The following is a 27520-nucleotide window of genomic DNA, read 5'->3' as shown; positions in this document are numbered from 1 at the left end:
ACTACACAGTTTTGCTTGCAAAAACCTGCATCTTATTCACTAACCACCCGCAATCCAGTTTAATCTGTGCTGGTACAGCAATGCACAATAAGTATTTACACTATTGTTCAATATTTTTGAATATAGTCTCTTCTGCTCACCAAGACTGCTTTTACTGTAAAAACAGTAATACTGTGAAATATTATTACAACTTAAAATAACTGTTTTTTATTAGAATATATTGTAAAATGTAATGTATTCCTGTGATCAAAGCTGAATTTTTAGCATCATTACTCTAGTCTTCAGTGTCACATGATCCTTCAGAAATCATTCTAATATTCTGATTTGCTGCTAATCTCATTATTATCAATTCAAAAGAACAGCATATATTTGAAATAGAAATCTTTTTTTAACATTATAAATGTCTTTACTGTCACTTTTGATCAATTAAAGGATTAGTTCACTTCTGGATGAAAATTTCCTGTTAATTTACTCACCCCCATGTCATCCAAGATGTTTATGTCTTTCTTTCTTCAGTCGAAGAGAAATTAAGGTTTTTGATGAAAACATTCCAGGAATTTTCTCCATATAGTGGACCTCACTGGGGGTCAATGGGTTAAAGGTCCAAATTGCAGTCTAGCTAAATGATTGTTAATTTTCAAAAAAAAAAAGAAAAAGAAAATATACTTTTTAACCACAAATGCTCGTCTTGCACTGCTCTGCGATCCGCCACGCATTACATAATCACGTTAGAAAGGTCACGCGTCACGTAGGCTGAAGTACCGCGGTAGGGCAAAACTCCATCTAATTTTCTCCTCCAACTTCAAAATCGTCCGACATCGTTTTACCTTTTTTTGTAAAGGGCGTTTGGCTTAGTCTTTGTATGTTCGCTTTGTAGACACTGGATCTGTACTTTCACCTACGCGTGACATGTGACCTTTCCAACGTGATTACGTAATGCGTGGCGGATCGCAGAGCAGTGCAAGACGAGCATTTGTGGATAAAAAGTATATAAATTTCGTTTCGCTAAATAAGGCCCTTATTCCTCGTCTGGGATCGTGCAGAGTGCTTTGAAGCTGCACTGAAACTGCAACTTGGACCTTCAACCCGTTGTATCCCAGTGAAGTCCACTATATGGAGAAAAATCCTGGAATGTTTTCCTCAAAAACCTTAATTTCTTTTCGACTGAAGAAAGAAAGAACATCTTGGATGACATGGGGGAGAGTAAATTATCAGGAAATTTTAATTCTGAAGTGAACTAATCCTTTAAATGCATCCTTGCTGAATAAAAGTATTCATTTCTTACTGACCCCAAAATTTTGAACAGTATTGTAAATTAGTTCATCGTCATTTCTTAAAAATGCAAGCACGGTTCATTTCTATGTAAAACAAGCTTATTATAGAATAAAACATTCACAAAATTCAACACTTGAGCTTGTTCTGCATATGGAAAGCTGGCAGAATTTTGTTTAAAAGAGGAAAGAGTTGAAAAGAGTTAAAAATAGTTAGTGTACATTTCCTAGCGATCATGGCAGCAGTAATTCATCTAATGATGATCAGATGATGGAGGAGAGCGTTATAACCGGGCATACGTCCAGACATGCAGTGTAATCAAGCACGATTTCTTCATTCTAAAGAGCCGATTCAGATGCCTGCATCACAGTGCAGAAATCCACGACTTAGCATTCAGAACCGGCCTGCAAAATGGGGAATTGCTGCATGTTAATTGCATTCAGCACAAATGTTTGGCCTATGTTTGGAAGAATTTATCGTAAACATAAATAGGTGACGTGCTTCAGTCTTGCAATGTGCTCTTGGCTTAAGGAAAGTGTGTGTATAACAAACACACATGCTAGGCTGATAAGTGAATTAAAGCACCTTCTGTTCTGTTAAAATGAACCTTCATGGTATTCACGTCATTCTTAAAACATACTGAATGCTCAATCTCATAATGTGAAATGTAGGCCTTCAAGTTACTTTTCACAAACTTTCCATGTAGAGCTGCAGTCTGAAGCAGATACTGTATCTGAGGACTCGCTTCACAGGTAGTTTTTAGCTCTCCGAGGTCAGATGATGCAGACCTCCACACTTTCTGACCGTTACCCTGCAGGACATCCCGCTCACGATGGCAGATCCGCTGCATTTGCACCGCACTGCTGAAGCTCTCATCAACAGGAGCGCTGCATCACAGATTCCTTGCAGTGGAATTCCCTCTCTTTCTACACCGGAGCTTTGGATTGACTTTACCGGCTGTGTTTCCTCGGGTTCTCTCATCCCACACAGCTGCAGTTGGCTGCTGAAAGCCATTTGATGGTTTGCCAGCTCGTCTGGGCGTCCATGAAAGAGACGGTCTCGAAGCGCGTCGGTCTGCAGCAGGGGTGAGTGCTCACTTTACGGCTTGGAACGCTGCCGTTATCTGTTAGCACTTTCAGGGCCAGGTCATAGTTCTTACGGGCGCTCATGCACGTCCCCACGCAGTACTTAAACAGCACAATCTCGTCCGAGTCATAACCGAGGCCGAGATCACGCACCCTCATCTCCTTCCTTTCCAAATGACAGTCCTGGCTGCTCCGGCCTCGTGTACGGTTGCGACGTTCCTTGCGGTTCTTAGGAGATTTCCGCAAACTTGAGGTGTTTGTAGAGGAGCGCTGCCAACGGATTCGATGACCCTCACCTTCTTCGGCTAGCGACGGGTCTAAGGAGACAGAAAGCACAAGCTGATAGAACTGACCACAGCATGTGACCAAACATGAAGGTTCTGTTATCATTACTTATTTTGTTATAAACCTGTATGAATTTCTTTCTTCTGGGTGACGCAAAATTAAAATTTTTGAAGAATATTTTGGCCACTCTTTTCTAGATAATGAGTGATCTACTGAGTTCCAAAATGACAAAAAAGCACCATAAATATATCATAAATTATGCAATACTTAGTTCTGGTCCTTGAATCTGATTGGTCGAGCAGCATTCTATGAGTGCTAATGTAACAGTCCAACATCACTTGGAATTTTCACAGTTTGACTCTTTCTGCATGTTACAACGTTCACTGTTAAAAAAAAAAAAAAAAGGAAAAAAGAACAACTTCCATTTTGCAGACAAACTCTAATTTAAAGGTTGATTGAACTATCAAATGTAGAAAAAGTTGGCATTACATCAAGAATTAGATACACTGTGTGCAGAATTATTAGGCAAGTTGATTTTCTGATCATATTTTTTTTTTTCCAAGCATGTTTTACTAATTCCAAAACACATTAATCAAAATAACTAAATTATAATATTATAATAAGGTATAATACTAAAATAAGGTATGACCAATGGACAGTAAAATGCTCATTGGGTCAGACAAAAACAGGTGGAGAAGAAAAGACACATGTTGACTGCAAAAGAATTAAGAATTAAGGTGAAGAATTAAGTGTGAAACAATCAGGAACCCTTTAGTCACCAGTGCCACCATTTTCCAGAACTGCAACCTCCAGAAGTGCAATAGGTGTCAGGATCTCAGAGACTTAGGTTAGGTAAAGAATCCTAAAAAATGACCCCCACTTAATAAGAATCACATACTGAAGTGTAGTAAAATACATGAAGACTGATTTTTTTATAGGCTTTGTAGACAGATAGATAGATTGAGTGACTCTTGAAGGACCAACACCACATCCTCTTGTACCACTGTTTGAAGAATTTATCTTCCAGAATCTGGCAGCAAGTTTTGGGAGATCATTTTTAGTCCATCTCCTACCCTGAAGTCCATCTCGCAGAGATGGACTAAAAATGATCTCCCAAAACTTGATGCCTGTTAAATTCTTCAAACAGTGGTACAAGAGGATGTGGTGCTGGTCCTTCAAGACTCACCCTTAATCTGTCTGTCTATAAAGGCTATAAAAAAAAACAGTATTCACGTATTTTACAACACTTCAGCTTGTGATTCTTATTAAGGTGGGGGTCATTTTTTAGGACTCTTTATCTAACCTAAGTCTCTGAGATCCTGACACCACGCACTTCTGGAGACTCCAGGTAGGATGCAGTTCTGGAAAATGGTGGCGCTGGAGACTAAAGGGTTCCTGATGGTTTCACATTTTCATTCTTCACCTTCCTTAATTCTTCATTCTTTTGCTGTTAACATGCATCTTTTCTTCTCCACCTTTTTTTGTCTGAACCTGCTGACCCAATGAGCGTTTTGCTGTCCATTGGTCATGCCTTAACTTTGCAATTTCTAGTATTGCATTAGTATTGCATTCTTCTCATGAGCACTTAATAATTTTTGACTTTTCAGTCTGAGTTTAATCTCTTTTTTTGGCTCATTTTATCTATAAAAGAAAACCTCCCTTATAATTATGCACACCTGAATATAAGGCATTTTTCACTTCCAGCCTTCATGAACAATTATATATCACTTATAAATGATTAAATACAAAATTAATAGTGGTAATTAAGATTGATGTGGTTTGGAATTGGTAAAATGTGCTTGGGAAAAAATATGATCAGAAAATCAACTTGCCTAATAATTCTGCACACGTGTAAAGTCAAATTTTAGGCCATTTAGTATGAGCAACTTAAAATATTATGTTATATTATATATAATATTATTTTATGTTTCAAGTCACCATTAGAGTGATTAGAGTTCTTTTTGGTGAGGTTTTGTCTATTTCAATGAGTGTTTTAAACTTGTTTTGGTGCATATAAGTAACTGAATACACAAGAAATATATAAGTTAGATAAATATACAAGTATATATAAGTTAGATATACAAGTTAGATAAAAGTTCTACATCATATTAATTTATGGTCTGATTTTCAAAAAAAAATGGTCAACCCAATTTTTTAAGTTTTCTCAACTAAAACACTGATTTTTTTTTTTTTACAGTGCAGTAGGTGGCGACAAGTGTCTGTGAATGAATGAAGTGAGTGATTAATTCAATCAAATCGTTGAAAAACACTAATTCATTCAGGAATGGAAAAAGTGACTTTATTAAATGTCTTTATTAATGAGTAATTTAATCCTTCATTCAACTGGTTTAGTGAAAAAGACATTTGGTCACAAGATACACAAGAGCCAATGATGTTTGATGTAATTTACATAAAACCTAATGCTACATACCTAATGGAAACATAATGAATTTGACATCTACAATATTTCTGCTCCTGTTCTATTATCAAAACTGCAATAAGTTTGTATTGACTATCATACCTTTATGTGATAGTGTTTTTTTGTCATCTTGACAGGTACCCGTCCCCATTCATTTTCACCATATGGACCACGGTGGCCAGGATTTTCTTTTATACACAAAAAAAAATCACCTATTGTGTTCAGCAAAAGATCATTCAGTCATTCAGGTTTGGTTTGGAATGACACTGGTATGAGTAAATGATTTTCAGGTGAACTATTTCTCCAGAGAATACAGCTTCTGGCACGTGGCTCAGATGCATTAAAATAGTCTCCATTCCTGACAGCACAAGGCATATCCGCCCACTGTAATGTAACACTGGCATTTAAAAAGGTGATAACACTAGTGGCCCTGGTTCACACCTCAACAGCTGATTGTGTAACGGTGCATGTCTCTCCAGCGAGATCACCACAGTGTGAAATTCCTCCTGCAGTTACAGCTACTGCTCTGTACTATTGTTGTACTGTAACTCATGCAACTGCAGCATGTAACATTGAAAACATCCCATGACTTGCCACATCATGTTTATAGAGTTTTGTTTAAAGTCACAAGTTGAGGAGAACCTTAGAACATGATTCAAACTTTCTCCAGGCGAAGATTGCAGTAATTAGCTTCCAAGGGAGCAATTTGCTGTGTCAAAACCTGCACAGAGGAGCTTTGGATTATTTGAAGTGGAACACAAAATTGATAAGGGAGAGCATGCTGAGATTATTCTATCGCATGCATGAGCTGTGGAAAACATGTCAAATGTACTGGGTGTGAAAAATGGTATACTGTAAAATATAGTGTGTCTTAATAAAGAAAAAAATCCTCCCTCTTAAAGGTAAAGTGTGTAGTTTTATATTTGCGATATACTTTCTCTTATCCAGGTGTTGGTGCTGTAAGTGAATTTCTAACTAAATCACACAGAAAATGTCTCTACTACTTGACACATACTACCAGCAGGGGTTTTCTTAAGGTTTACAGACCTAGGGATCACCTACACAGACTTTCAGCCAACCCAGTGACCCCAATATAAAAAGGTACATTTTTTATATTATAACTAATATTACATTTAAAAAAATATATATTTAAACCCGTTTTTAAGATTTACGAATTTCAATTGTATAGTAAAATTCCATCGAATGGAATAGAATAATCCTTACGTATTGTTCATATTATGAGTTAAGTTAGAATTTTAAATGAGTAATAAAACTTTTGTATAAATCGGTAGCACTTTACAATAAGGTTTCATTAGTTAACATTAGTTCATTTTATTAACTTAGAATGAACAATGCTTCTACAGCATTTATTAATCTTAATTAATGTTAATTTCAACATTTACAACCTTATTAGGTAACACTTTACAATAAGGTTTGTTAGTTAAACATTAGTTAATGTATTAACTAACATGAACTAACCATGAGCAATACGTTTGTTACTGTATTTACTAATCTTTGTTAACGTTAGTTAATGAAAATACAGTTGTTCATTGTTTGTTCATGTTAGTTCACAGTGCATTAACTAATGTTAACAAGATTTTAATAATGTATTAGTAAATGTTGAAATTACCATGAAAAATGATTAATAAATGCTGTATAAGTGCAGTTCATTATTAGTTCATGTTAACTAATGCAGTTAACGTTAACTAATGAACCTTATTGTAAAGTGTTACCCATTATTAAAATCAAAAGTTGTATTTGTTAACATTAGTTAATGCACTGTGAACTAACATGAACAAACAATGAACAACTGTATTTTTTATTAACATTAACAAAGATTAATAAATATTGTTTATTATAAATAATAAATAAATTATAAATAAATATTGTTCCAAATGTATTGTTCATGGTTAGTTCATGTTAGTTAATACATTAACTAATGTTAACAAATGAGACCTTATTGTAAAGTGTTACCTATAAATCTTAATGGAACTATATATGAACCATTTCAGTTTATATGATTCATATTCATAAATTAAAAAAATTAAAATATGTTTAAATGTTTTAATAAGCTCTAGTTTTTTTTTTTTACTCATTTCAAATTCTTAGTTCATAATATGAATAATATAAGGACTATTCAATTCATTTTGATGGAATTTTACTATACAATTCATAATTTTGTAAATCTTAAAAATGGGCTTAATATTTTTTTGATTGTATATAATACTTATCCAATCATTAGTTAAATATCCATTTAAATATTACAAATGTTATATAAATTTTTAAAGAAGGTTCTACACTACGGTTCAACAGTTTTTGTGGTCAGTAAAGACATTTTTAAAAAAATTAATAATTTTATTCAGCAAGGATGCATTACAATGATCAAAATTGGACAGTAAAGACATTTATACATTTTTCTCTTTCAAATAAATGCTACTTTTTTAACTTTCTATTCTTCAAAGAATCCTAAAAAAAGAGTATCATTGTTTCCACAGCATTATGAAGCAGCTCAACTGTTTTCAACATTGATAATAATCAGAAATGTTTCTTGAGCAGCAAATCAGCATATTAGAATGATTTCTGAAGGATCATGTGACACTGAAGACTGGAGTAATGATGCTGAAAATGCAGCTTTGATCACAGAAAATCATAGACCACATAGAAAACAGTTATTTTAAATTGTAATAATATTTCACAATTTTACTGTATTTCTAATCAAATAAATGTAGCCTTCATTAGTATTAGAGAAAATTTTAGCTTTTTTGTATATTTTTAGTGGCCATTCCGCATCCATTGAGAGCAGGGTTTCGATTAATTCGGTGGCTGCAAAATGGCCAATATCACGGTTGACTTCCTGAAGAGTGTAAACACCGTGACTCCGTAACTCTATAAAAACATCGCTCTGTTTGTTTGCCCAACATGTCAAGCGTGCAACCAATGCTGATCATGTTTATCATATTGCACAAAACAAACAATGTCTTCATGTTAGCATGGATATGTCAACATCAAACGACAGAACATCCTTAGAGCTAATTAAAGAGAACATCATTTAGGTCTGTATGTGTGCATGTCCTTACAAGAGACACTCACGGTAAGTTTGCATACCACTCGTGTTTCTACATTATTATGTGCATAGATATTTTATATCCACTGAACATAAGGAAACGAACGAAAATACAATACTTTGCAAGGAATTCGCCTTTAAGCAAGGTGTGAGCCGTCACTGTGACAACACAGAATCACAGGATTAGAAGAACTTCGTCTTACATTTCAACAAAGATATTCTGTAGAAATGCAGAAAAAGTGTACATGGTTACACTTTATTTCGATGGTCAGCTTCTGACATTCTACTAACTATAAGTAACTTGTCAACTAAATGTCAACTAACTCTCATTAGAGTATTAGCAGACTGTTAGGTTAGGATTACAGTTAGGGTTCGGGTTAGTAGAATAAGTTGATATGTAGGTGCTTATAGTCAGTTGAATGTCTGTTGGGGAGCATCAAAATAAAGTGTTAGCATATATTAAACAGACAGTCTACTAATATTCTACTGACTGTTAGTTGACATGTAGTTGCAAAGTTGCTCATAGTTTGTAAAATGTCTAAATATCAAAATATCTTGTTAAATAGGGCTGGGCGAAAATCTTATATCACGATATGAGTAATTTTATATCACGATATAGTTATTTTTGCTTTAAATAATATTTTTATGATATCAAAATTTTCCATATCATTGAAATTTCATAATTATCATCAATTTCAATATAATTTAAAAAATTAATACTAGCCTAAAAAACTCTCAAGCTTACTGAAGACAAATAAACTGTGATAAAGAAAGAGCAAAGAAAACAAACTACAATAGAACAAAGACAGACGAAATAGACTTACATGAAAAAACTTCAAGCACTAGAAAATGTATAAAGTAATCAAAGGTATAAAAAAAACAATGCATAGTCTTTACTGTGTACATTAAATATACATTTATTCTTATTAAAATTACAAAAGCAAGCTTTGAGAGATTTTCTCTTTTTTGTTGTTTGATTAGCAGGTAAATTTGGATGCTGTTCCTTTAAGACTGACTGTACCGATCCATTAACTCGAGCCTTGTCTTTCTCAACTGTATCTTCACTTAAGACATAAATGGCTGTTTACTTGCAAATACGTGGTCACTTTGGCACATAGATATGTGTATTTAACCATTCAAGCCCAATTAGGCGTCAAAAAGCACTCAATTCAGTTCTCACGCGCTCTATGAGCAGCGGCTTCATGTCGCGCGTCTCTCAGACGGCGCTGAGAAACAGTCTCTTCAGAGAGCGCGTGCATGTGGTGAATTGAGTTGTCTTTCGCTGCTAACTGCACTTAAACCGTTTAAAACCACTTGTTTTTAAACCGCAATGCTTAAAAACTGCAAATTATAAGCTTTCGTGACCACGCAGCATAGCAACCTCATGCGACAGAGACGATAGTCCAAAATCTCTACCAGTTGACAAATTTCTACCGGCTAATCGTGTCTACCAGTATATCTTCCACCCCTACTTATTGTGATTAATACACTTTAACAACACGAGTGCTGCACCGAGTTCCTTTTCAGGATATATTCCGCTTATAACTCTTTTAACATCAAGCACGTCCTGCTCTTTATATTCTCAGTCATGCATTTCATTACTCTGAAGTGTAAATAGTGCAATATATTTACATACTACGATATATACGATATAGCAAAATCTCTAACGATAGACATTTTATTTCGTGGTAACGATATATATCGTCATATCGCACAGCCCTAGTGTTAAAGTGTAAAACGTCGTGTTAAACAATCGAAATAAAGTGTTAGCGTTTACATAAACATTTCCAGGTCACATTTCACCCATAACATCAAAATAAAAGAAGACATTATATTTTGCATAAAGAAAATGAAGCCTATTTATGACCGCAAAGATATTACCCTTTGTGACATTATCACATTTAAGCACATTTAATTCCCAAATTCTCATTACTGTAATGCAAAATCTGAATGTTTTACTTCTGAGATTTTTTTTTTTTCATTTCCTTATTGTGTTCAATATATATATATATATATATATATATATAACTTGTATATAAATTATATAAATTATATAAATCACAATGCAGTAAAATATAGGCGGGGTTTAAGCAAGTTTTTTTCTTTCTTTTGAATTTGGGATGAAGTATAATCTGGACATGATGGGTTTCGTGAGATTCACCCATTAAGTCTTTGTGAAGTGTTTGAGATAACAGAAAGTGTAAACCAGACTTCCCAAAGGATTCAAACCTCTGACAGGTTAGACAGAAAATGTAACAGTAACTTAGTAAGAAGCCTGAGAAGACATGAAACAGAACAAGTCTTCTCAGACTGAACTGGTTTCACCTTCCATTCCTCTGACCTAACCGAGACAGCTTCCTATCCGACAGAAAAACAACAAAGAAATCTCTTTAATTCCTCAGCTGTTTTTCCTATCCAGCAATAAGAGAAAATGAAGGGTTTTGTTTTAGTAAAAAATCAGATCTCAATGATAAACACAAACATCTCTCATCAAATTTTTCCAATGCCAAACGATCTGCTACCCACATTTTTTTTATAGCTCTATACACATACTGCATGTCAACTATTGACTCATTTGTGACTATTTCTATTTCTCCTAAGGAATTTTAAGAGAAACACCTCAGACAAAGTTGGTAGTTTATTGAGACCTTTATTAAGATTAAGCTATGAAAGAGGAACTTCTGAGCAAAGCAGCCCTTCACATCTGAAACAGTTTGTTAAAGATCCACAAGCTTCTATCTGCTACAGAGAATCAACTACATTATATGGCTTGCAACACAGCTTTTGGTACACTTTTTGACAACGTATAATTTTGAAATTGCTCACATCTATCACCAAGTGTTGTTGATGGCTTAATTTTACTGTGGGGTACGGACGAAAAGTCTCCAATTTTAATGACAGACTTTGCAACAACGTTAAAGGTGGATGAGGCTTGTAAATTGAAGTGAAGCATACTGTAGTTAAAATGGGGAGGTTGTCTCTAGAGATAAGTATCTCAATAACTATAAGACTGAGTCAAAAGTGCAATTACATGTGTTTGTTTTCTCTAACAGTGTTTTGTATGTTAAATTCGGTCCCTTAAAATGGTCCTAAATTAGGATCATATGTGACCCATGCTGGCAAAATGAGTCGCAATGAGCAAATTTTCAAAAATGAGTTATTGTTATTCTCACATTCTCTATTAAAAACCTTCAAAGTGATGTATGATTTGTTGGAATCCGAGAAAAAATGACTGAGCTACACCTGTTTGAATTCAATACAGTCAGCAAAGTCAATTTTGAGTTATTGAGTAAACTAGTAAGTAAACCTGCCATTTTATATTATGAATATTGTTGCTTATATAAGTAAGTCGCTATAATAATATAAGTCGCTTTGGCTAAAAGAAACTGCTAAATGCATAAATGTTAAGGTAAATAAAAATAAATGTTTTGTAGCCAAGACTTCAAATATTCATCATTTAAAAATGAACCCGCTTTGAGAATTCATTCACTTAAAGAGGTAGGTTGATTATGATTTCACTTTTTTTTTTACTTCAGTTAGTGTGTAATGTTGCTGTTTGAGCGTAAACAACATCTGCAAAGTTACGATGCTCAAGTTCAAAGCAAAGTGAGATATTTTCTTTTAAGAATTCTCTGTTTAAGGACTACAACAAACGGCTGGTAGGGACTACAACAAGCTTCTTCCCGGGTTGGTGACATCACTAACCCTAAAATTTACATAAACCCTGCCCCTGAGAACACACAACAAAGGGCATGAGGCCATGTTACTGCAATACAGTACGTAACGCAAATGCAATAGCATGTCATAAAAGCAAGATGACAAAATGACAAGTTATAACTGTAATTAAACTGAACTATACCTGTTCTATCTTCATGCAGCATATATTCTCCTTCTCTGTAGGCATCTTACAACAGTTCCCACACAAGCGATTTATAGATTATCATGACAGATTATGCTAATCAATGACTTTAAGATAGTTAACTCCACATCAGCTACATAAATTCATCAACTAACCATTCAGAAACGTCCTGTTGCATTCTACATGTTGTCACTTCTTCTTGAGTCTCTCCATCATTGTCCGACTCTGTTTTGAACATAAAAGGCTGAACAGTTCCTGACATTTTTCAGTGAGTCTGCGTGAGGTAATCCGCACTGCTAACACAAGCTCTTGAAACTCCACCCTCTTCTTGAGAGCAGCAAGCTCATTTGCATTTAAAGGGACAGAGTGACAGAGTGTTTTTCCTCACACCTTAAAAGTGACAAATTTAACATGCTATAAAAAATGATTGGTGGAGTATTTTGAGCTAAAACGTCGCATACACATTCTGCATTATATGACCCCTTTAAGTAGAAAGCGTGACAACTAGCCCCGGTTTCCCCATTCACCGTCTATAGTGTACTGACCATGCAATCCTGCCCATGATGCTCTGCTCTGCCTCTCATCTAGGTCTTTCTGCAGTCCTGGACGTTCTGGATGGTTTGAAAAGGTTCTCAGTTTGCTAGGACGGGGTTCTTCTGTCTCCTCCTGCAGGAAATGTCCATCAACCAGAACCAGAAAACATACAAACACCAGCAGCATCACCTACAGGAAGAACAAATGATGTCAGTATTAAAACTGGTACAGCGTGTATGAACTTAAAGCCAATAACACGTACAAAAACAAGAAATAATCGCTAGTAGGCAATATAATGACATGAATCCCCAGGGTTAATCTCCCCACGCTGTCGCAACCTGCCCATTACTCGTCTGTGTTATATAAACCCTGAGTAAACTGATCCGTGATGTCTGATCGGCCCATTCACATGGATACACTTCCCACCCCCAAACCTGAACTACAGCAGACCTCCACCCTGCCGCAAATGATCTTACACAGCCAACACTTCAACCTCTTTAATTACTTAAGTAACACCCAACACTGCCGTAGATCCTGATGAGTAAATATTTCAGGATGACTTTAATGAATGAGTGTCTGTGGAGTGTCTGGCTGAAAAGATCCGGTGAACCGGAGTGAAAATCAACCGCAATTGACACACAAACAAGTCCAAACCAACAAGCTTCTGACACACTAAAGCCAAGACCAAACAGGGACTGAGATTATATGTCAGACAGCATCAAAGTGTGTGTTTATTTATTAGGCGATATCCCAAATGATATGAGGAATGCTCACCTTCCAGTTTCTCAGGTGACATCGGGCAGGTGCGGCCATGCAATTCTCCGGACAACTCCACCCTTTGCCATCTACAAAACAAAAGAAAAGATATTTCATTTGATATGCATGCAAATACATGGACACTAAAGAAGTTCTTAAAGAAACAGTTCTTTACATGTTCTCTCAACTGCATTTCTGAATGTGACAACGATTAAACAACAGGATGTGATGAAAGTAGCAACAATAGATCACTGTACAGATCCTTGTACAGAAAAGAGCCGTGTAAGAGCTATCCAGAATTTCAGATTTTGCATTTTACGGGGAAAAAAACAGCATATATTTGACAGACATGATGGTGTTGAATGAATGATGAGAGAATTTTGATTTTGGGGTGAACAATTGCTTTAATATGTCACAAAATAAAGTTATTTAGCCATTTTCTATCTTGTTAAATTTCCTCTGCTGAAGGCATATCAAATTATGAAGCCTAATGAGAAGACTTTAGAAAATTACCTTTCTAATCAAGGCATTCTTTAAACTTTTTATAAATATGATCAATGCGATGATCCCTTTGCAAAGGACAACCTTCATATAATCTAAAGACTATATATTTTAATACATATTTTATACTATATTCGGGTCAAAGACGTAATGGGTCTTTTTTTTTTTTTGTCCAAAGGCCTTAATAATAATAAAAAAACAAAGATATGACATTCAAAGTATGTAACTCTATGATTCTTTTATTGAATCGAAAAGGTTTTAATTATATTTTGCTACTTATAAAAGTATTTTAAAGATTTTGAAGTGTCAAAAGGTCATTTGGTTTCCAAAGGCTAAAACAGCCATTTCATTTGTGATAAAAATATCTTAAAATGTAATAAATGTATATATTTTATAACATAATATATTAACCTAGTGCAAAATGGTATTAAAATTATGTGTAGAAGTCATTGCTTTGTTATGAGAAAGAATGTCTGGAAAAATGAATTTCATTGAGGTCATTCATAGTAACCAATATAAAGAGACCATTTTGGATCAAGTCATGCGGTCACTGTCATGTGACAGGATGTGACATCATTCAGACACCTGCAAAGGACCACATGGTCATGAAGCAAAGTAACTAACTCTCTCTTAACTATTTGAAAAATTCATGTTTTCACTTGCTCATATGCATGTCCCAAAACATCAGGTCATTCGGTACAACCGCTATAAAACATGGAAAATGTTGTAATATTTTAAAACTTGTATTAAATATGAAATTGTCCTTTTGTTAGCTAGCTAGCAAGCTAACTAGCTAGCTAGCTAGATATCAGCCTGTTAGCATTGTTTGAAAATATCGTCATTCGGTATAACCAATAGTGTCATTTTGTAAAACTGAAATTTTGGTTAAACTGAATGACTTTTTTTGTGACAAATTTTGTCCATCTTGTAAAAATGACAAAAGCAGTATTAGTTGATTATAAAAACCACCTAATCTCATTGTTAACACTTAATAAAACTTCAAAATTAATTATATATCTCCATTTTTACTTAACACTTTACACTTTTAAAAACCTTATTCGTCAATGACCCATTCACATTTATACTTTTTTTTTTTTTTAAATAGTGACAACATAAAAACAACATATTAATTAAATTAAATATTTAAATAAATGTATTTAGTCAGTTTACTAAACTAAATACTAATATTATATGGGAATTATTATAAATTCAAAATAATTATTAATATGCTTGTCACAATAAACACTGGTCTAAAGCAACCATTGTTCTTAATTTCTTTACACATTCTTTTCTCTAGCACCCCCCTTGGGATTCCTAAAAACTCCTTAACTAAGTGATACGATGATTTTCACCTAGCAACACCCTAGCAACTACCCAGTACACCTGGCAATGCCATGGAAACCACTTGGAACAGAATGTGTGGCACTATGTCTATTCTAATAACGCATTCCACCTAAATTCACATTATATCATCATTAATTACCTCGCTTAGAGGGTGTCCTTGACAACATGTATAAACATGCACACAGTGAAATGCTCTCTCGTGCTGCACGTAAACTGCACACATTTAAATGTGGCTGCTAGAAAATGATTAAACAACAGGATGTGATGAAAGTAGCAACACAATTCAGAGCTGACCTAGAGAGATGTTTTTATCTGCAGCCTTAAATATCTGTTTTACAGCACTCTGTTGCTATGAATAACCCAACATCGCCGAAGGCTGCAAGCTGTTGTGTGTACTGACACAGTCTGCACAGTTTAGCAGGTTCAATGACTGACATAAAAGTTAGAAGATTTAAAGCACTCACTGCAGCTGACACTGATAACACTCTTCAATTATAAACTACAAGCATCTATCTATCTCTAAAAAGGTCATAGGTATGTATGTATGAAATGTATTTATGTATGCATGCATGTTTGTATGTAATGTAGGCCTATTTAGGTATGCATCTATCTATCTATCTATCTATCTATCTATCTATCTGTCTATCTATCTATCTATCTATCTATCCTATCTAAAATTCATGACCTGGGGACAGAAAAGCAATGTCCACAGCTAAACATTTGTGATGAAGCAGCAAATCACAAACACACACGCCTACACCCGATCAAAAGTTGTAAATAAGTTTGAGATGATTCACTGTTGAGCAACTTCCTTTAACTTCAAATTAAAAAAAGAGCATCATTCATCACTGCGGGTGGTTGTCAAAACATGCAATAAGCCAATGAGGGTTTTGATGTGGCAAAATGGTGATGACACAGGAATATTCTTTTAAAAAACAAATATGTCATGAAAATCAAATGATAAGAAACCTAAGTCAACATCCTCCTGGCATACATCAGAGAGAACATGTATAAAGACGGACTGTGAAACTGATATGATAGTGTCTGGTTTCAAACAGTCACACTGAGCTGCTAATGCGGTGTTGCACGTCCCAACCAATCAGATTCTTCCAACAGAAATGACTGGAATATAATGCTGCATTCATTTATCTTGGAGGACGAATTTCATAGCTAGGAATGTCCAGGCAAACCTTTGTTGTGCTTGCTCTTTCAAAATACAAACACACAAGCGTTATTTTGCACAGATAATGCCGAAGTATCTTGTCCACAAATAGAGGTTGGAGAGGACTGTGTGCACCACTGAGTTTAAGTCAAGTCACCTTTATTTATATAGCGCTTTATACAATACAGATTGTTTCAAAGCAGCTTTACAGTGATAACAGGAAAAAGATGCGTTTCGGCTGTTGTTCAGCTGAAATATTACCAATTATTAAATTAGTTCATCTATAAAGCAGTTCTGCTAAAAAAAGGGCGTTCCAGTTAAAAGATCCTACTGGGAACTAGGAATTTCCAACTTCCAAGGACAAATGGAACGCAGCATAAATTAGCCACTAAACATGTTACATGACATTAAAGGATGTAACATGACACAGAGGAGCATGTGTATTCATTTTGTAGCATGTAAAACCAAAGGCAAAACTTGAACAAATACACTACCATTTTTTTTCTTTGGAAAGAAATGAATACTTTTATTCAGCAAGGATACATTAAATTGGTCAAAAGGTGACAGTAAAGACATTCACACAAAAGATTCAAAAGATGCAAAAAATTTTAAAGGGGGGGGGTATAATGCTATTTCATGTATTCTGATTTATTTACACTGTTAAAGAGTTGGATTCTCATGCTAAACATGGCCAAAGTTTCAAAACATGAGTTGGACAAATGACGGAGTATTTCTGTGCCAAAAATTCTCTTCTAAATCCTTACAGGATTCGGGGTCTTTTTTTCGAGTATGGGCCTGAGTGGCGTAAACGGGGGCGGAATTGCTTGTACGGGCTTTTTCTTCTGGAAGGACGCGCTCGCACACGTCGGCCACAGCGAGAGAGCAAGTGCACGCCCATCAACGTGCGTTTGGCTTTACAGAAGTCGTCGGCAGCGCTGCACAGGTCACAGGACTTCACGAAATCAACAATGTCACCAAAGAAGTGTGTCTTTGGTTGTGAGGGAAAGATAACCTCGCTTCCCAAAGAACCCAGCATTAAGTGGAGCTGAGAGTTTTGTGCTCACGCATTACATTGATGCGCTCTCGATATTTGTTATTAAAATAACCACAGAAACTGATAGTTGAAATCACTTTTTTATTGGTTAAAATGAATGGAGAATATCTCGTGTTTTTCCGAGGCTGCTCAAGCCCTCAGGATCGGCGCTTATGGTTTCATAAACAAAGCCCAGTTCCATGCTGGATTTACAGATCGTTTGAAACTGAAAGATGGAGTGGTCACAGCGGTAATGATCCCGGTCATGAGTCGGAACCACAGGTGGTGAGTAAAACTGCTTCAAATGTCTGTTTTGTTGGCAATAGGCACCTAAGTGCGTATAATGTAAACAACATGAACGTAGTGAATTCATAAATTCGTTATTCATCATTCACTATACACTATATTCATTATAGTGATTCAAAAGTTATCCAGGGATAATGCGATGGTGTATTGCGTGTGTTTAAATACATCTGTTTAGCTGACCATTGATAGCTTGCAGCCGATCTCTACACAAAAGCTACGCGTGCTCGTGACAGCTCATCACTCTATCTCCGCTCACACGTCATGCCTCCAGGCGCTTGGCTGTTTTCGGAAATACTCAGTACAGCGTATGTATCTTTTATAAATATGATAAAACTAAAGACTTTTTGGAGATATGAAGGATGCACTACTACTCTATAGGTACTCAAGATTAACATGAGATTGGCAGAAACTGTGTGTGATACCCCCCCTTTAAAGAAATGCTGTTCTTTTGAACTTTCTATTCATCAAAGCATCCTGAAAAAAAAATATGAAGCAGCACAGCTGTTTTAAACCTCAGTCGCGATTCCACCGCAGGAACTTTCTCCAGAAACTAGGGACTTTGGGGTGGTACTCAGTGTGTTTCGACTGCAAGGACCATGGTCTAAATGAAGTTCCATGTAAAAAAATTTCCCCCTCAGAAAGTCCCTGCTTGCGAGGTAGTACTTTTTCAAAGTTCAGGAACTTTCGGAACTTTCTCTACGCAGAATTTTATTTCAACGTTTTTAAAAGTCTGTTGCGGTGCATGCAGTAAGAGTTGTTTGCTATTCGAATCAACAATGGAGATTAAAAATTACAACCGACAATGAGGTTCAGGCTTTATTAAGCTTATATGCGGAGGATGAAATCCAGCGTGAACTGGAAAGTTGCGCGCAGTCCTACGCAGACAGCAAAAGGTCTGTGGGGAAAAAAATTCCTGGGACAAACTGTTCTGGGTAATTTCGGTGGAAACGAGGCTATTGAAAATAATCAGAAATGTTTCTTGAGCAGCAAATCAGCATATTAGAATGATTTCTGAAGGATCATGTGACACTGAAGACTGGAGTAATGATGCTGAAAATACAGCTTTGATCACAGGAATAAATTACATTTTACAATATATTCAAATAAAAAACAGTTATTTTAAATTATAATAATATTTCGCAGTATTACTGTTTTTACAATAAATGTAGCCTTACTGAGCAGAAGAGACTTCTTTCATAAATATTAAAAAATCTTACCAACTCCAAACTTTTGAATGGTAGTGCAAGTCTACATGAAAATGTACTGTATGTGTGGTGCAGTGTATTGCCATTCCTTTATTACTCTGAGCATTATTAGTGTTGTTTGCTAAAGTGAGCATCACTATCACTCACAGTTAAATCTCTAGCCCTAAGTGTTACATTTTGGCATGTAACTCGTCTTGCGCTGTCTGTGATTCAGACATGAAAGACACTTTTAAATCGTGCAACTTTTAAAAGGGGCAGTGTCCTTTTTTTTCTACAAATTTTTTTTTAAAAATTGTGAATTTTGCCTTAAAATAAACATTAAAAATGCTACTGTGGCTTGGAGGAGAGACCCAAGGCATATAAAGAACAGAATATCACAGAGACTTGAGGATGAACTCTTTTCAACTGCACCAACCACCTAGCAACTGCCCAGAACAGCCTAGCAACCACCCAGAATGCCCTATCTACTGCATAGCAATGGCCATGCATCAGGGCAGGGAGATATTTTACAGTCAGTTGTCTTCAGAAGTATCTACTGTTGTGAATAAGACAGACAGAGAGATGATCAGAGATGTAGACATTTTATACAAGCCTGTCTGTGAACTAAGAGACATGAGCTGCTCTGGAAGAACAATTTTGACAGAATTTAAACATGTTTCAGTTTCTGTAAATGAAGAGGCGTCTGTTTGGATTCTCTACTGAGAAACTTCTGTGTGAGCGTGACAGTGGAGAACCAGATGTCCAGTTATGAGCTCTCCTCAAACACACACACACACACACACAACTATCTAGCTCTCATCTCCTTGTTTCTCTGTGGTGTATACAGATACACACATCTGTCCGCTCCATTAAGATAAATGAACCTGCTCGCTGACATGATGAATCAATAACATTTTGCAAATAATAAAATCCAGCATGTGTGTGTGTGTGTGTGTGTGTGTGTAACAAATCAGATACACTTCTCAGCGGTGTGTGTTCATTTTCTGTGGGGTCCAAGCTGTCATTTGGAGAAATGGGAGCCAAAGGAGTAAACTGGGGTGGGTAACGTGTGTTACTGGGAATAATGAAGACCGATTTTGATAGCTCAACTGAAGTGACAGAACGGACAGAGAAGGGGAGAAAGAGATGTATTTCTGAAAAGTGTTTGTATTTGTTTACCCAGATGACATTACAGAACATTCCACATGGCTGAGTTTGCTGAGTGAACCCAATGCATTTTCACTCCTTTAGTCTCAAACTATCCTGCATACAAGCACAAACTGGTGCACTGTTCAATGCTTCTCAAAAATTGCAGCATATTGGTTCAAAGCCTTACCCAGAGGAAAATTTTATTGCAATAAAATTTTGCTCTTTCATAGTTCAGTAGACATAATGTCATCATTGAGTCAAAATTGACAAATCTTGTTTTTTTATGGAATATATTTATTATAAAAGATTTATCAGTGCACATCATTATTTTTTAAATTAATGTGCCTCGTAATCTTTAATCAAAACAACAAAACAAGCAGCGACATCTCTTCTCTGATGACGTGTTTACTGGTGCGAGGGCGGGACAACCTGTCACTCACATGAGATCCACCAATAGCAAACCACAACCATCCCATCAGTTCCCCATGGCCAAAATCCTCCTACATTTTTCTTGTTTGCGAAGCCGCCTCACTCGGACATACGTCACAATAGGGAAGAAAAGACTATCGCAACTGTTTATATCTGCTCTGCTGCTCTCACCTGGTTGCCCACTGAAGCTAAGCTGGGTTGAGCCTGGTCAGTACCTGGATGGGAGACCTCCTGGGAAAAACTAGGTTGCTGCTGGAAGAGATGTTAATGAGGCCAGCAGAGGATGCTCACCCTATGGTCTGTAATGCCCCAGTAGTGATAGGGACACTACTGTCAAAAAGCACAGTCCTTTGCATGAGATGTTAAAGCGAGGTCCTGACTTTCTGTGGTCATTAAAAACCCCAGGATGTCCTTCGAATAAGAGTAGGGGTTTAACCCCGGCATCCTGGCCAAATTTGCCCATTGGCCTCTGTCCATCATCATGGCCTCCTAATCATCCCCATATATATACAGATTGGATTCATCACTCATCTCCTCTACACCATTAAGCTGGTGTGTGGTTGGCATTCTGGCACAATATGGCTGGATAAGGTGGATGCTGCACATTGGTGGTGGTTGAGGAGTTTCCCCCTTCCATATGTAAAGCGCTTTGAGTGCCGAGAAAAGCACAATATAAATGTAATAAATTAAATTGTTATTAATTCATGCCGACTTTAATGAAAGCATCCATTTTTATTTCTTAAAATGAGGAGAAGTACATAAATAAAAATAGATAAAAAAAAAACCCTACAGAGGACACGTGAGATAATTGAGGTATTTTTCTCAGGAAAAAGAAAGTCTGTTTTCATTGTTGTCCAAAACAGACAATAATTGCATTAAAGTTCTCTCATTTGGATTTTTTAAGACTTTTTTTAGAAAGAAATTAATGACTGAGAAAGCAAATTCAAAGCATTGTATATTAAAGGGTTAGTTCACCCAAAAATGAAAATTCTGCCATTAATTACTCACCCTCATGTTGTTCCACACTCGTAAGACCTTTGTTCATCTTCGGAACACAAATGAAATCCAATGGCTCAGTGAGGCCTCTATTACCAGCAAGATAATTAACACTTTCAATGCCCAGAAAGGTACTAAAAACATAACAGTTCATGTGACTACAGTGGTTCAACCTTAATGTTATGAAGCGACAAGAATACTTTTTGTGCGCCAAAAAAACAAAATAACGACTTTTCAACAATATCTAGTGATAGCTGATTTCAAAACACTGCTTCGAAGCTTTACGAATCTTTTGTTTCGAATCAGTGATTCGGATCACGATTCAAACTGCTAAAGTTACATGAACTATTGAAATTTCGAAACACTTATGATGTAACGAAGCCTCGTTTACTGAAATCACGTGACTTTGGCACTCCGAACCACTGATTCGAAACAAAAGATGCTTAAAGCTTCGAAGCAGTGTTTTGAAATCAGCCATCACTATATATTGTTGAAAAGTCGTTATTTTGTTTTTTTTTGGTGCACAAAAAGTATTCTCTATTCAACAGAGGCTTCACTGAGTCATCAGATTTCATCAAAAATATCTTAATTTGTGTTCCGAAGATGAACGAAGGTCTTACGGGTGTAGAACGACATGAGGGTGAATGATTAATTTTCATTTTTGAGTCAATGACTAACCCTTTAATACTGATAACCAATTCATCAAGGCAAGATTTGAAAAGAAAAAAATCATGAAGATGCTTCAAATAAAATGTGATGCATCTAATGTGAAAAAATAGATGTTTATAAGTCAGAATGCACTTGAGTGCACTTGAGTGGAGTGTTTAACGCTATTGCGTTCACATTGGTCTCTACACCCCCTCCAAACAGTTAGTATTTAACTAGTTTAGACTCACACAGCTCAGAGTTTGTTGCATATCATACACAAAACTGGAAAGTACTTCTTGAAATGGAAAGCTCTACCTTTAGCTACTTTCTCTGACTTCTGGGAGGAAGGACACACAGATTCCTTTTATAAGTCCTCCTGGTTTTGAGGATGAAATAATCACCAAACTGCCAAAAACTGCCAAACTGCCAGGTAAGTAGCATCAAATCTTGATGGGTTTTGTTTGAGGCGATTAGTAGCAATTGTATAATGATAATGAGCAAAACTTTTGATGGACATCATTTTTGATCACAAAATCTATAGACATTTTCTGCTACTTTTTCTTTTGCTGTTTTATGTTTGTGTTTTCTGCTGTGCAATTACTTGTTAATTTCTCCATCATGGTCTAAACCTAAACAAATGTACCTATCAGTCTCTTCCTGTCTTAAGTGGGCTGTTTTTGTCCAAAACAATCTGTATAGCGTGCACCGGACTTTATATCAAAAACTTGGCTATACAAAACTAGTATTTAACTTTATGTAAGAATTTGACCCTCTCTCCATGGGCTCTAGTGTCCCTCTGCCCTGCTCTGACCCTGGATAAGGTGTTTCTCATTATTGCACAAATAGGCTGTTCATTAGTGGAGCCTGTAATAAATTATCCAGCGGTGGACTGCCACACGGTGACTGCGGCCCATAATTCTTACTAACACCAAGGCGCTCCAATGTCCCGTGTGATCGCCTGACACTCATGTTCTCCCCCGTTTCCATGCACTCAAGAGTCGTGAAACCTACACTTGCTATGTAGTCGCTTCATCAAAATTAAATGGACACTGAAAACACACCTGAGCAATTCAAACAACAGTTTACATGGAAAAATCTTGTGGGTCAAAAATGGATGCAAAATGTGAAACTAAAGTAAAATGCATCTAACCATATAATTGTGCATATCACTCTTAGAAAAAAAAAAAAAAAAAGGGGTTCAGGTGAGGTTCTATATAGAACCCTAGGGTTCTTGACTCAATTTTACAGAACGCTTTATGCCAGAAAGGTTCTATATAAGGTGAAATGTCTTAAAAGATTGCATAATATTTTTATGTTTAATGGATTATTTAACTAAAATTAAAAATGAATCAAAACATAAGTAATTCATTAAAATGATAGGAGCCCCTAAAAGGTTTTATATGAAGCGACTTACAGAATATAGAACCTTTTCTTCTAAGATTGTAGTTAGGATAGCAAAATATTTATTTAGCTTTAAAAAAAGGAAGAGAAAACACTTCCTGTGTCTCACTTTCTTTAGTTGTCAATGTTGTGTGTCCAATCAAACTCTGTATTTTGCACATTTTTATTAACAAAATTTAAATAATTTATTTTATAATATCATTTTGAATTATTTTATAATATTAACTGTTTTATATTTTTATATTTAGAACTATTTTATAAAAATTATAAAATAATTAACTATATTGTTTTAACAATTCAGTTCGTTTTTTTTTTTTTTCTTTTACATTTAACAAAAAAAACAAAACATGTAAAATCTGGTTCCTGGAGCAAAACAGTTGAGAACAACTATATGACCCACTATAAGACAGTATTAAAGCAATTAAAAGCAATTCTCCAAAAATAGACAGTTTAGAAGCGATTAAATGGTATTACTGCTTTCAACAGACAGTAAAACTGAAAAGGGCTGGGTGCTTGCATTAGTGTCTCTTAAAGCAGGTGTGATTCAGGCACTTGAGCATTGAGTGCTAGCACACCCAATCTATCACAGCAACAGGAAAACGGAACACATTAAAGACATTTCATCATGGATACATGGCAGGTCATAAACTAAAGAGACCCACCTATGATAATAAAGAGTTCCACAAAACTCCATCAAACTCTATCACCGTAAAGCACATCATGTGCCCTGCGAAAACACACCAGATACTGTACATCTTAAAAAAAGAGCAAACCAATGACTCATCATTGCTACTTAATCTTTAAACATGACATAACAAATAACCCGAGAGAAAGGAATTGCCTTAGTCACATAAAACCATGCCAACAGACAAATAAATGAATAATTTTGATTCAAAGATTACAGGATATCATGGAGTAGCCTGCAGTCAATTTGGAAGTGTATGCGATCTGATACTGAAATGCAATATCACCTGCTCAACAAACACGACGACCAACTCATCCAGATGGGTGGATAGGTACATATGGAACTGGTTCTGTGTAAGAATTTCTGAGCATTCCAATCAAAATCTTTTAAAAAGATACTTACAAGGCGGCATTGCTGTGGTGTGCTGTTCATTCGTTCCAGCATAGAACATATGCAATGAAAAACAATGCACCTGGACCAGAAGTGAGATCAAATTCAATGAATTTAGAACTGAGAATTTGTAATTACAGTTCAGCTAAGAAGATCTCATAGCAGACGAGACTTCATAGCCAGATATAAGACTTGAAAAATCACGAATGGCCATAATAAGACCATAGAGTGGAGAAAAGACCAATAAGACCATAGAGAGAGAATCCTGGGATTCTCTTCTAACTGTATCCAGATTTCATCCCTTCCAGACAGGAAAACAGCTCTTTCAGGCGCACACTTACTGTCAGTCCCATAATCAATCATCAGCTCAGTCAGCAGAGAAAAAGCTTGTCAAATAAGCAAAGGAATACACTTAATTAAGTATTTTGAGGTACTTTTTCAACATGTTTGTATGAGATTGAGTCGTTAAGCAGCTTTTATTTTGCTTTAATTTTCTGGGATCAACCACCTTTCAACAGATCCAAGAATAACTGATGTATATTTATATGGTTTTATAAAGGAAATATTAAAGGAAAAAGAAAATTAAATTTTACTCCTGCTATTTTAAAAAACAAGTTATACGTTATACTTAAAGAGAAAAATGAGACAAAAATATAATTTGAATCGAATATCCTGTGAAGACAAATTATTTCTGATTCTTATTCTTTTGGGGCTTAGCAACACTTAAAGCAAGAACATTACATACGTGAGTTTATTAGATTATTATATAAAAATTAACGTATTTTAAATTTATATCGGAAATAGCCTATATCTAACATGGCAAAAATTACATGCATTTTCTCTGATAACAGCCACAATTAGCTTGTGAGAAAGGTTCTACCAACATAAATATATAATATATAATATAAATATTTACAAATTATTATTTAAATATATTGTATGTAAATATAGCATAATATAAATGTGCTAATACAATTGTTCAAAGATGCGAACTTTATACCAATGCCCTACTATAACCTGATTCAAATTAAATAGGAGAAAGACAAGAAAAGAAAAGAAAAGAAAAGAAAAGAAAAGAAAAGAAAAGAAAAGAAAAGAAAAAAGAGAAATATATAAGCCTACCTTTTCTGTCCTGATCGACCTCTCCTGTCATGGACTTGAGTGAAATAAATTAAGAAACTGACAAGTGAAAATAATCCACAGATAATGAAAACGTATTCCTTAAAATGTTTCCTCTCGACCTCTCCTTGTAGTGAAGATGCATAATTCTGAACATCCACGTTTTTCACATAAAATTGTCCTGAGCGACCAGAAACTAGGGTTGTCTTGACTGACTCAGATGCGTCTTAAACGCAAGACCAGGCGCGTTCAGGTCCAGGACAGCCCGCGCGCGGTAGTTCCTCAGGAGACGCTCTCCACTCTAAACGCAGGAGCCTGTGCCAAAATCAAGTCCCATAAAACACATGAGAGTTTTCAACCCCTGAGGTGTCAAATTCCAGCCCCTATCACATGATACACTACAAGCAAGCGACGCGACAAACTCCAGCGATCCCATGATAATCCACGAAGCTGTAACGCGTCGCGCCCCGCAGATTATAACGAGAGCGTTCTGATTGGTCGATTGGCTGCCAACGTCAGAATTCCATCTCTTGCACAGGAGGCCGCTTCGTTGATTATAATGAGTTCTAATGGAGTGAAAGACTCAAGATCAGGTAACGCGCTCACCTGGTCGAGACACTGCAGTACTGGAGCAGTATTGCAGCATTTCTCTTGCCCCAGCCTACATTATCAAATATTCTATTTTACTCCATTCTACGAGTTTACATAATAATATAAATACATTTTTACAATTTCAGAAGAAAATGTGAGTGGCTGCCGAGGATGTTTCCCAGTACGCTCTTAAAAATGAATTCTTTATTGGCATTTATGTTTCCATGAAGAACCTTTAACATCCATTGAAAATTTTCATTGCACAAAAGGTTCTTTAGATTTTTTAGAAAGTTCTTCAAAGTAAGAAAAAATAGTTCTTTTTTAGAACTGTTCACTGAAAGGTTCTTTCTTTGTGGAATCAAAAATGTTTTTTATTTTGTAAATCTATTTTTCCTTATGTGCCACATTTTAATACTTGGGTTTATAGAGTTTGTCAAAACACTAACAATTATGTGAAATTCTAATAATTAATAATACTAATAATTAGTGTAAGTATAGTAATAATAGTCTTTAATAGACCTATAAGGATTAAGATTGCATAAAGCTCTTATGGTTTCACCTCCATTCATTTTCAATAAATAAATAAAGTATATTTCAATTTGACAAGTGTCATAGCAAAGATACGCAGCCAAAGAGCATTTAAGAACCAAGAAAATGAAAGAGAAATTAAAATCAGTGACATATTAAATAAACAATAATGAGACAATTCTGATTTTATGGTCAAATACCAACATTGTACGACTTTCTGGCTCAATCAGAAAACTGCATTCTTATGTGTGATTGCGTCACTTCACGGCTCTAATATAAATCAGCACAGATATCAACACCAGATTTCTGACTAATAGAATAACTGACAGGTTAGCAAACAACACACTTTCCCACAATACAGAGGCGGGATTTCTGTACAGCTGAGTTTATCAAGATTGGCTGCAGCTCAAGCTCTTCTGCGCCGGATTTTGAGCTGCTCTCAGACGGTGTGTGTGTGTGTGTGTCTGTGAAGCAAATGCCCATGCATCTGAAACAGACAGAGAAAGAGGATTAAAATACCTTCCTCGGGCAGTGCAGGTGGAGCTTGACCTGATGTCTCACTGGGTGCTGATGGAAAACCTGCGTCAGGGTGTAAACGAGGGGCTGTGGCTTAGTGGTTACAGATCTGGGCGGCTGCAAGGTTGCAGGTTCAAATCGTTGAAGAGGTGATTTATGAACTACTACAGCTGGCATAAAAGGGACTTAAACTCTAATCTGGGCAAATGTCCTTTTAGTACAAATATAAAATACATTGCTTTGGATAACAAAGTCTTTGATGAA

At 35.8% G+C, this 27520-nt stretch overlaps 1 protein-coding gene across 1 annotated transcript; it reads right to left on the bottom strand.

The window, feature by feature from the left end:
• Positions 1-1216: 1216 nt before the first annotated feature.
• LOC127515018 (glial cell line-derived neurotrophic factor) lies at positions 1217-26798 on the bottom strand. Its single transcript, XM_051898359.1, has 4 exons — positions 25625-26798; positions 13293-13363; positions 12530-12707; positions 1217-2674 (listed from the first exon to the last, which is right to left on the bottom strand). The coding sequence occupies exons 1-4, from the start codon at positions 25653-25655 to the stop codon at positions 2250-2252; spliced, it is 705 nt and encodes a 234-aa protein (XP_051754319.1). The 5' UTR covers positions 25656-26798; the 3' UTR covers positions 1217-2249.
• Positions 26799-27520: the final 722 nt, after the last annotated feature.

This window comes from Ctenopharyngodon idella, chromosome 6, assembly GCF_019924925.1.
Source record: "Ctenopharyngodon idella isolate HZGC_01 chromosome 6, HZGC01, whole genome shotgun sequence".
NCBI classification, from domain to species: domain Eukaryota; kingdom Metazoa; phylum Chordata; class Actinopteri; order Cypriniformes; family Xenocyprididae; genus Ctenopharyngodon; species Ctenopharyngodon idella.
The sequence above is the reverse complement of the archived record's forward strand: the minus strand, read 5'-3'. Positions and strand labels throughout refer to the sequence as shown.

What these genes read in the sequence shown, in the direction of transcription:
- LOC127515018 (XM_051898359.1), bottom strand. Translation starts at nt 25,655, where the DNA reads ATGACAGGAGAGGTCGATCAGGACAGAAAAG. An exon ending in GGTCGATCAGGACAGAAAAG is followed by an intron (nt 13,364 to 25,624) that starts GTAGGCTTATAT and finishes TTTGTTTTGTAG; the next exon opens with ATGGCAAAGGGTGGAGTTGT. An exon ending in GTCACCTGAGAAACTGGAAG is followed by an intron (nt 12,708 to 13,292) that starts GTGAGCATTCCT and finishes TTCTTCCTGTAG; the next exon opens with GTGATGCTGCTGGTGTTTGT.